At 41.8% G+C, this 11,218-nt stretch overlaps 1 protein-coding gene across 1 annotated transcript; it reads left to right on the top strand.

Annotated features, from left to right (window-relative positions):
- Positions 1–336: 336 nt before the first annotated feature.
- sall3b (spalt-like transcription factor 3b) lies at positions 337–10,663 on the top strand. Its single transcript, XM_074687189.1, has 4 exons — positions 337–1,189; positions 5,726–8,668; positions 8,758–9,101; positions 9,841–10,663. The coding sequence occupies exons 1-4, from the start codon at positions 1,108–1,110 to the stop codon at positions 10,231–10,233; spliced, it is 3,762 nt and encodes a 1,253-aa protein (XP_074543290.1). The 5' UTR covers positions 337–1,107; the 3' UTR covers positions 10,234–10,663.
- Positions 10,664–11,218: the final 555 nt, after the last annotated feature.

Raw genomic sequence — 11,218 nt, 5'->3', positions numbered from 1 at the left:
ACAGCTGGAGGGAAAAGTAAGACTACCAACAGAGAATTGTGGCTTTCTCCCAACCATAAACAAAAAGCTGATCAAAAACTCAAAACATAAGCGTTTGCTTCTTTCCCCCTAATCTCCCAAAGATTAGCATCCACAGCTCCTTGATCTGCTGCACTCAAAGTAAGATTTCTCTCCAAACACAGAGACATTTTCGGTCTACAATGGCGCCAAATTGTGGGAGGTCGTAACAAATGAAGCAAGCGCTCCAACACCTCCTGTGGTATCCTGGCAGTAGCCTATCGCAGCCGGCTGAAGAGGCATCTAATGATGGGCCGGAGGCGGAGGCAACAAGGAGAGCGCCGGTGCCTCTGACCAGCCAGGGAGTCTCACTTCCGACAGCCAGCAGTTTAAGATCGGACCTATCTGTGAGCGGAGCGAGATTTTTACGCACGAAGTTTGTTTTTACGCACCTCGTCTGAGATGGTTTCCACATTTTTACGCAAGAAAACGATCTTGCAACGCGCGGATTGTGGACTTCACGCAGTTTCAGGAGACTCGACTTTCAGCCTGTCCTGCTGTTGAAGGATAACCTCTCCTTCTGTGTGAGGCGACGTATTCAAGCGAGGCATCCATCCTCTGAAGTCAGCTCAAACTGAAGCGTCTTTTCTGACTTAAACTCAGCCAAAAGCTCAGAAAGGAGGCAGAATCTTTAACCTAAAGCATCTTTATCGAGGTGCAGCGTTTGATGAGTAAAAGTTTTACCCCTGAGGCTCCACACTGAGGACTTCTTTTCGGACCAAACCATGTTGGAGCTGCTCGGAGTTGTGCGTAAAAGTCGCCGCGCACCGGACAGGAAGTGAACTAATTATTATTAAACCCCATCCCTCATTTCCATATCTAGCGTGAGCTGGCTGGACCTCAGCCAATCACCCAGCGAAGGGCAGCAAGAGTCGTAAAAGCATTCTCCTTCCTCCATCACAATCACACTGACATGCGCAATCTGCACACGGGCATCGACAGCACCCTCAGTTCGCTTATTTCACGGAGCCCGCTGCCTCTGAAGGGTCCCAGTCGCTGCTCGTAGATGAGTCGGCGGAAGGCAGCAGTGAGTCCCACACGGAGAGCAACATGTCCCGGCGCAAGCAAGCCAAACCCAAGCACCTCAAGTCAGAGGAGGAGGCGACACGGAGCGGACTCCTCTGCACGAATGGTAGGTGGTCCTGCAGGCTTTCAGCGACTTTTACTGTGTTTACTATAGCTGCTGTTAACAAAACACCGACTGGACAAAAGTATCATAAAGTGCGTTTTTAACAAGGTTTTTCAACTAATAACTACTATACTGAAAAACAAATCTCGAGTATCCAAAAAGGTGTTGAACTCCACAGATTACGCAGAGTGGTTTGGTTCGTTTTACTTTCCTCTGAATGAGTGAATCTTATATTTTCTGCAACATCTTAAAACAACTCAGTCTGAAATTTTAAAGTCAATCAAAACCATACTTTTATGGACATTCAAAAAAATATTTTAAAGTGAATCATTTGGTGCAAGAACTATATTTTTCTGTGGCTTATTTTAATTTGGATTTAAAGAACAATTAGAAGATTTTTATTCTGGATGTATGAGGCAGAAAATCTCATGGATGAAAACAAATTAAAGAAATTTGGATATTTCATTTTCATTAATTTAAATTTTAAGTTTTTGTTGTGTTAGATGGAGTCAAGGCCTGTGGTCAACTGCTTTGCAGATTTAATGTCGTGAAACCGATTTTGTGAGGAGCTCTTTTCTCTTCAGATTGTGCTTGAGCCTGTTTTGGGATGAGGTGCTAAAACTTTTAGAAAATTCATTTTTTAAATTAAAAACTAATTCAAAATCATGAGAAGTGGGTGGAAAAGAAAATGTGTCTATTAAGAGAAAAGTAGTCTTTGTGGAGCTCCTGGATTTGACTGTAACATGGCCTCTTTGCTTGCTACAAATAAGTTTAGAATGATAAAGAAAAACAAAAGAAAATCGTCTTTAAATTGATGTGACTCGTACTGATAGTTGGTAACTATCCCTGTTTGTTATCACAAAGTCAGCATAAGAAGTGATTCAACAGCTCAAGCATTGTGCTAAAGAAATGTATATTTTTTATTATCAAATGAAAATGACTCCCTGTCCAGCAAAAACAGCAAAGTCAGTTTAACCCTTTAAACTCACAACAGAGTGAAAACTAATTTTGACAACATTTTTAACCATAATGTAACTTTTGAAAATTAAACGTTTGATTTGTGTTTGAATTAATTTCACATCCATTTTGGCCTATACGCTGTTTCTTTTGTTTGTAAAATGTTAAATAAGTAAGGCTAAGTTATATCTCTTGGTAGGCTTGAAAGTTGGATTTTAACTTTTTTTTTTTAACAAATATGAAATTATAATTTTATACTGTGTTTGTTTAAACATATTATGATCTTGTTCTTCATTACAATCGAAGGCCACTAACATGCTTAGCCAGTTTCACGCACTGATTTATTAATCCCAGTTGTGTTGTCATATTTCTCATGAAGTGATTTGCGGCTTTACTTTTTTTCTTTTAGTGTAATTATTTGTGGATGTGAGAGTGTGAAGTGTAGGACAGGCCCTCCCCTCGTCCTGCAGCCAGGCAGGGGGCTTCACCACCCAGAGCAGGGCTTTGATTGAGCCTGCTGTCTTAACCTTTGTCGGGCTCACCCTGTGAGGGCCAAGTGCTCCACGTCTGGATCATAATACAATTAGTACATCTGATCCCGAGACCTCTGCAGCCCGGAGGTCACGCAGAGTCAAAGAGGCATCAACGCCCGGCTCGAGGGTCTGTTTGCTTGTCTGATTTTCCTCTTCTCGACTCATCGCCAAACTACACAGAAAGACACGGACATAAATCTGTTTTCTGCTCCCAACATGGTGGACTGAGTGAGGCTGACATTTCTAAATAAATTCCTGTTAATGTTATTATATTTGGAAATACATCCACAGCTTCAAATCCAAACTGATCTTTTCTTTGTTTTTCCTGGAGGTAAATGATACAAAGTGCAGGCAAACTCCTGAACTACAACAGTAAAAGTTTTTTTGCGCCTGTGTTTGCTGGATCGCCCTGGTGATCCTCAGACCACCCACTGTGTGAGCCAGCGACTCTGATTATTTACTGACCAGTTTGACTTTCAAATAGATTTAAATCACTCAGCTGTGGTTACACTCCAATCTTCTAAACTGGAAAAGTGAAATTCAGCTTTTATTTTCACAGATTTAAGATAATTTAATGCAAATGTTTTCTCGCCAGCTTCAAACTTGTTGAAAATGAACACTGAGATTACACTGAGTGTGTGTTACTTGAATAAAAGTATGAAAGTGTGAAGTCCGAGGATGCTCGATTCTGCTCTTTTGGGTGGAAGAGCAGTACAATTGTGACATTTTGACTTGTAAATACACAAAAAACATCTTTACACACAGTGTGTGGACATGCAGAAGGACAAACACACTCATTCACACACACACATACATGTTTACTGTTAAGGAACAAAGGTGCAGCACATATGTAGGCCCCACACGCACACACAGAAACACTCACCATAAAGTATCTTTTTTGTTAAAATACTTAGAAAGCTTTCTCACTAAAATATAATTTGATAACTGATTTATTTCTGACTTTTAGTTTTTAAAAAATTCTCCTTCCTGAAATCGGTGCAGGAGAGCCTGAGCGTATGAAACAATAATTTACTATTGATCTCCCCAAATCTTTCCATCTGGTATTCCTGGCTGTTTCCTAATGGAGCAAAGCCTGAACAGATGCAGCGCTGGGTCTAATGTGTTAAGTCTTTTCACAGTTTCTGTGACATTTCACAGTGACATGCTGAAAGAGGACAAAAGAAAACAAAACTGAGTCATGGCCGGATATTTTTCTTTTTTTTAACGGTTTAATGTTTCATTTAAAATCTTAATTTAATGTAGTCTGCAAATAAGTATTTGTCATTATGATTTAAACACCATTTATCGCTTTGTGTTGTGGATGAAGAACTTAAGGTATCTTGTTAAAAGATGATAACGTTGTCAGGAGGATCTGAGAAAAAGCAGTGATAAAATAATCATAGAAATACATTTAAAATGTTGTCCAGGATGCACAGAAAAAATATAATCAAAGATCATGAGCAAGTGTTTTTACAGGTAATAGTGTATGTTTTCATCTTTTCTTTTTCCATTCAGCAAAACACAATGTTGTAAAATATGGAAAAGTATTACAGCCAGGGGTGAGAAAAAAATAATTTTGCTCTTCGTAAAAAAATAGAAAATATGAAAATAAACATAAATTGAATTTATGAAAGGAAGTCAAAAGACCAATAGTTAAAATTACATTAAAAGAAAACGACCCCCAAAATTTGGAATATAATTAAGAAACAGCAGTCAATGTTTGGTGAGCGGTGACGTCACTTTCACATAAAACTGTTTCCAGGTCAAACTGCTATTACACATCCCATTTTCAAATAGCCTTAGTGTTGTGTTTATTGCTGTTTTAAACAGATCGGTTAAATAAGACTGTGATTTTATATCTTTTTATAATTCTACTTGATGAGGAAAAGAAAGATGTCTGGTGTTGATTTTTCCAGTTGTTTTTTGAAGCTGAAAAGGAAACTCCTTCAAACTTCACTGATATTAACATGAAGCATGTTAAAACATGCTGACTATCGAGGTATCATGCACTTAAATGAGTAATCTGTTAATAATTTAGACACTTAAACACAACAAAGTCAGACCAACTGTTGAGGTGTATCTCCCTTTGTGGATGTGATTCACAACATTAAAGTTTTCGTGTCACATGGAGAAGGTGCTGCTAAATCAGAGTCAGCAGCTCAGTTTATGAAAAGTGTCCAAATTTCAAGACTGATGGAAAACAAACTCAAAAAGGCAACTTATGTTCTTCGTGTTTGTTTCAACATCAGCATATTTAGTATTAGCTGAGAGGCCTAACAGTGTGGGCTGCTTTTCTACCTGCTCACCATGTGTTTTAAAAATGTGTTGACCAGTTATTTACAAGTAAACCAACACAGTGTGCAAGGCAGAGCAATGCTGAGCAGTGTATGAGGAAGCGCTTTAACCTAAAAACAGATTTTAGGCAGACGTGTAACATAACCGTTTGGCTGACTTTGTTTACAAAGCTGTTTTTTTTTTTTTAAATGAATCTCTAAATTTTAACTTGGTGCTCAAAACGCAAAATAAAAAATCTCTCTTTACTGATTGTTTTTGGTTTTATCCCGAACCACCATACACTCCCATTGTAAAAAAAGATAAGAACGACAACTGAAATGTACAAATGAATGACAAAATCAATAAGTAAAAACTTTCTAAATGATAACTTCAATATCTGCATGAAAGCAGGATGGAGAGGTTCCATAACTTCAGTGATTATTGTTTTATTAATTTGAAAAATGTCAACGTGTAATGCACACTTTTCTTTTGAAATCTATGATACTTTGGTTTTCATTCGTGCAATTTCAATCTATTTCTGCTAAAAACCTCCAATGCAGATTGACATGCTTGTGTTTTTACTTTTTTTTTTTTTTTTTTTTTTAATACATTTAAGGAGGTCTGAAAAATGCCTGTCAACACATAATTTCAATGACTTGACTCCGTGTTGAGGTTTCGATTGAACATCACTGAAAGAAAAAGTACCCCTGAGAAATGATGTGGACAAAATACGTTTGATTTTTGAAATCTTAATCTGTCTGTTTTCAAATTTCAGGTTGTGTAGAGGGAACTGAAAGAGGAGAGACAGATGGAGGCAGCAGTGAGGAAACACACATCTGTGAAAAGTGCTGTGCCGAGTTCTTCACCTGGACTGAATTGAGTAAACATCAGAAAACCTGCACTGAGGACTCTTTAGTGCTGATAGTTAAGGACAATGACGGGATACCAGTTTCTGAAGTACCTCCTGTTGGACCCTCTCCAGTCCCCAGTGTTGTGTCCAGCGACTCGTCTGCAGTAGAGTCAGTGGGTGCTGGCTTTGAGCTGGGAGAGACGCTGGTGAATGACAACGACAGTCTGGACAATTTAGAGGAAGGGATTGATCAGGAAGCCATGGAGCTGGAACACCGTCCACAGGACGACTTCACTACAACCTCCAGCCCCCAGCCTCCCGACACAGCTGAGGCCACTTCCCCACAAATGTCGGGTGCTGGCAGCTACAGCATGCCAAGCACAAACGTGACGCTAGAAATCCTCCACAGCACCAGGGTGGCTGTGGCCCAGTTCTCCCAGGGGATCAATATTTGTGGTACTGGAGGGAAGGCAGCTTCAGCAGCCATCCCTGTAATCCTGGAGCACCTGCTGGCTCTGCAGCAACAACAGGTCCACCAGCTGCAGCTTATTGAGCAGATCTGCAGCCAGGTAGCTGTCATGAACAGGCAACCCACACAGGCGGCTCTCAATCCAGTGTCGAGGTCTCTGTCTATGGTACCCAACCCCTTCCCTTCTCAAGGCATCATCCCTCCTCCCATCCTGCCTCTGTCAGGTACAATGCCCTCATCCATCAACGGACAGGCTGCTGTTTCTATGTCTTCTGGACATGAAAAGTCACAGTGTCTCCCACCACAAACTGTATCTGGACAATCCGCCTTTAGAGATGTGACATGTACCTCAGCTTCTTCAGAGAATTCAACCCCACCTCTCTCCAGCAGCAGCATCTCTGCGTTACTCCCTCCATACACAGGCTCACACACCAGCAGCATTAGCAGTACTCAGACACTTAGCTCCTCCAGCCCCCTCCCTCTGGGGCAGAGCAGCCTCCTCAGCTCGTCCCCCAGCCTACCATTTCTACCTCAGAGCCCCCCCAGCAGCGTCATCTTCCCCAATCCCTTGGCTAGCATTGCTGCCACAGCCAATGCACTTGACCCTCTTGCAGCCCTGATGAAGCACAGGAAAGGGAAAATGCCAAACGTGTCCTTGTTCGAGACGAAGCCCAGCCCAGAGGAGCCATTCTTTAAGCATAAATGCAGGTTCTGTGCCAAAGTGTTTGGCAGCGACAGCGCTCTGCAGATCCACCTGCGCTCCCATACAGGAGAGCGACCCTTCAAATGCAACATCTGCGGCAATCGCTTCTCCACAAAAGGGAACTTGAAGGTGCACTTCCAGAGGCACAAAGAAAAGTATCCTCATGTCCAGATGAACCCCTACCCAGTGCCAGAATATCTTGACAATGTGCCAACAAGTTCTGGGATTCCCTACGGTATGTCCATCCCTCCAGAAAAACCTGGCTCCTCATGGTTGGATAGCAAACCTGTGGTAGCAACTTTGCCAGCCTCTATAGGTCTTCCGCTTTCCTCCACTATTACAAGTATCGGAGGCTCAAGTGACCCTGTAAGTGTAACCCCATCCATTAAATCTCCCTTCCAGCCAGCTCCCTTTGAATGTGTATCTTTGTCACCTAACCGCAGAGGCAGTGAGGCTCATTTTTCTCCTGTTTCAGAGTCTCCACAATCTAACCGTGAGACAGAAGCATCCAATATACTAAAATCAGAGGGAGTCCACTTGCCCCAAAACTGCTCCTTAAGACAAAGAGCCAACCCAGCGACAGAAGCAACCAGCACTACAATCCCATCCGTGGCCACCACGCCAGAACCCATCACCTCAGCATCCCCGGTCTCAAACTCTCCACCTGTCTCAACTGCTTCAGATGAGACAAAATTCCCAACCAGTGGCCTCCTGGACGCTATGCAAACATCTGAAACCTCAAAGCTTCAGCAACTGGTGGAGAACATCGACAAAAAGATCACAGACCCCAATCAGTGCGTCCTGTGTCACCGTGTACTCAGCTGCCAGAGCGCGCTGAAGATGCACTACCGTATCCACACCGGGGAACGGCCCTTCAAGTGTAAAGTGTGCGGCAGGGCCTTCACTACCAAAGGCAACCTGAAGGCTCACATTGGTGTTCACAGAGAGAATCCACCTGTTCAGGTGCAACACTCGTGTCCTATTTGCCAGAAAAAGTTCACCAATGCTGTTGTTCTTCAGCAGCACATTCGCATGCACATGGTAGGGCAGATTTCAGACTCTTCCCTGGTGGATCAACTGCAGGAGATGGACAACGAAATATTTGTGAATGAGAGGAACTTTGACAGCCTAAGCAGTAATAGCAATGATCTCATTGATGATATTTCAATGGAGGATGTAAATGATGAGGAAGTAGAGGAGGAAGACAATATGGAAGAAGGTGTGAACCCTTTGAAACCTTTGATCTCCGATTTCAATTCCCCGCCAAAGTCCTCCGCGGTCATCTCAAGTATAGCTGCTCTTGAGAACCAAATGAGGATGATTGATTCTACTGCAACCCTAAACCACTCCTTTGGTATAAAAGCGCTAACAAATGGGATCAATGACAGCAGCGCTAAGAAAAGGACGGAGAATTGTGGCCGACATAGCCCAAATATGTCAGAAACCTCCTGTTCACCCCGTGCAGCTACATCTCCAGATCAACCAAGCACAATGATCACATCACCTGCTGAGGACAAGATCAGGCCAGAATCCCAGGAGCCTTTGGCAGCCTCAGTGAAGAGAGAGCAATCTGACTCTCCTTCCTCTGCATCAGGAGCTGCAGAAGCCCAAGAGCAGAGGGGAGTACAGGCGAGTAAGCCAAGTGTGAAAGAGGAGACTTCTTACAACATGTCGTTCCAGCTGAGCAGAGAGAGAGGTATGTTTGCAGTTTGTCAGATTCTTCAGTCTTCCTCTTGAGTTGTTGTTTTGGACATTTCAATAATCTCTACTGCACTTTCTTCCCAGCTCCAGGTCAAAGCATCCCTAACTTGGTGACCAGCCCCTCGTCAGGCATGATAAAAACCGAGCTGAATGGTCACAGTCAACCAAACATCCTCTCTGAAGGGCAGCACCCACTATTCAGCGTCCACATCCCTCCGACTTATGCTCCAGCTGGCAGCCCGGGAATGACCTCCCTGCTCAGCCCCGTTCCCCCTCGACGAACACCAAAGCAGCACAACTGCAACGCCTGTGGGAAGAACTTTTCCTCAGCCAGTGCCCTACAGATCCACGAGCGGACGCACACGGGAGAGAAACCGTTCGTCTGCTCCATCTGTGGGAGAGCTTTCACCACGAAAGGCAATCTGAAGGTAAAGAGTTTCTTGTCTGTTTTCTTTTAGTGACAAGACCACACGTTATGGGACTGTTTTTACATATTTTATTGCAAGAAGGCTGACATGGAAAACATTTAAACTCTCTTTTTCATAAAAAGTGATCGGTGCCTTCACAGGGAAACCCCTGACCACAATCAAGAAAAAAAAGTTAAGCTGATTTGAAAACAAAACAGTTTCACTTCTTGTTAAAGGCAAAAAGAAGAAAACAGATCATCCTTCTTTTGTTAAGTGGCCATTTTTGGTGAACATGTCTATTTCATAAAAACAAACGAACGGAAAAACCCTCTAGCCAATACAAGAAAGTGCAAATAATAGGGAGGGCTAATTTGGCACTTAGAAACCCAGAGGACTTTCTTTTTTGGGGATGATTAGCTAACAGCTATCTATAACTTTTTTTCCAATGCTTATTTTCTCAGTAAAAGTGGTACTTTGGTCACTAGTAAGATGTCAGAAAATATGAAAAGGAAAATCAAATTTCTGTTGCCATTTCTTACATCTTGAAGGGGCTAACCAACACACCAAAAACAAACTTTATTTCAATTTTATTTTCAATTTTGACCTGCAAAAAAAAAATCTGCATTTTGGAAGCTTGACTTTTGGTAAAAATTTACTTCAATAATTATTTTTATTGAAATCGTGTAAACTTTGGTGATTGTTGTTGAACAGCCGAAGATTAGCACATTCAGAAATGTAACATCTCACCTGCCATTTTCAGGTTCACATGGGAACTCACATGTGGAACAACGCACCAGCCAGGAGAGGCCGGCGGCTGTCAGTGGAGAACCCCATGGCCCTGCTGGGTGGAGAGGCGGTGAAGTTTGGAGAAATGTTTCAGAAGGACCTGGCAGCTCGAGCAATGAACGTCGACCCTGGATTTTGGAACCGCTATGCGACGGCTATCGCTAACAGCCTGGCCACGAAGAACAACGAGATCTCAGTGATTCAGAATAGAGGCATCTCTCAGCTTCACCCTCTGACTGCAGGCATGGACCGAGTGAGCACTGCAGGAAGTCAAATAGCCAGTCGGACCAAGACAGGCATGGACCTGGGAAATAATAGACATTTTTCTATGCTGATTGACGACAGCAAAGAAATTGGAATCAATTGAAAAAAAGCTGGATGGTGACTTGATAAATATGCAATCTGTTATGGACATTAAAGTATTTGTAAAACACCTTGTTTGTCCTTATGTATTATACATAGACTTAAAGAACTTTTTATCAAGTGGAAGAGAATAGTAGGATATTCACATTTTGCTATTTTACTTTGCCATCATTTGTGAATGTTTTTTTTTCTATACATAAAATGTTTAACTTGTACCTGGAAATTCCTACGGTGCTTTGACGTATGGTTGCTGTGAGGACTGGAACATATGTTCAAATCAATAATGCAAAGAGTCTGCTATCTCCCCTGGACAGCTGCCCAACACTGCTGGTGCAAAGCACAAAATATGCTCATAAATACCCACAACTAAGAGTTGCAATGTCATGTTGAGAGATTGTCTTCTTAAAAATGAGTTGGACTGAATAAAATTAAGAACAAACCCTCTGTTTGCTTTGATTTATAAACTTTCTCCACAAGAGCCTTGGCCAAGGTAATGAATATGAAAAAAAAATACATCAAAAACTCAAACACATGTGTTTTCAAAATTTAAAAAAACTGTATTATACCCAGGTGGGAAAATTTTAAAAGTGAAAAATTTCACAGTTTATCAAGAAGGCTTGTGACCGTAACCATGACCCTGTGACACTAATAAAATGAAAACATATATATATATTTTAATATATATGCCTTTATGATCGACATTATTGCTGCAGATTGATATTTTTATGATTTCTGTATTTGTTGCAGTAGTATATTATCAATTCAGTGACCACACACGAAGTGGAACATTACTATCTGACCGTCATTATCGTGAAAAATGTTGTCCACCCTATCTCTTTAAGACAAGGACAGTTTGTTCCAAATTTGAGGTCGGTTAATCGACACCTTCTTGACACGTCTCTAAATTAATTCGCATTAATGGTTAATAAAATACGCTTTTTTCATAAACTAGCCAAAAGGTTTACCTTAACGACACTTGGCACTCGTGA

The sequence above is a fragment of the Halichoeres trimaculatus genome, unplaced genomic scaffold (assembly GCF_033239565.1).
Source record: "Halichoeres trimaculatus isolate MK-OKI-2021-1 unplaced genomic scaffold, fHalTri1.1 fHalTri1_scaffold_14, whole genome shotgun sequence".
NCBI lineage: Eukaryota > Metazoa > Chordata > Actinopteri > Labriformes > Labridae > Halichoeres > Halichoeres trimaculatus.
This window is presented reverse-complemented; position numbering and strand designations above follow the sequence as displayed.

What these genes read in the sequence shown, in the direction of transcription:
- sall3b (XM_074687189.1), top strand. Translation starts at nt 1,108, where the DNA reads ATGTCCCGGCGCAAGCAAGCCAAACCCAAGCACCTCAAGTCAGAGGAG. An exon ending in CGGACTCCTCTGCACGAATG is followed by an intron (nt 1,190 to 5,725) that starts GTAGGTGGTCCT and finishes TTCAAATTTCAG; the next exon opens with GTTGTGTAGAGGGAACTGAA. An exon ending in CCAGCTGAGCAGAGAGAGAG is followed by an intron (nt 8,669 to 8,757) that starts GTATGTTTGCAG and finishes CTTTCTTCCCAG; the next exon opens with CTCCAGGTCAAAGCATCCCT.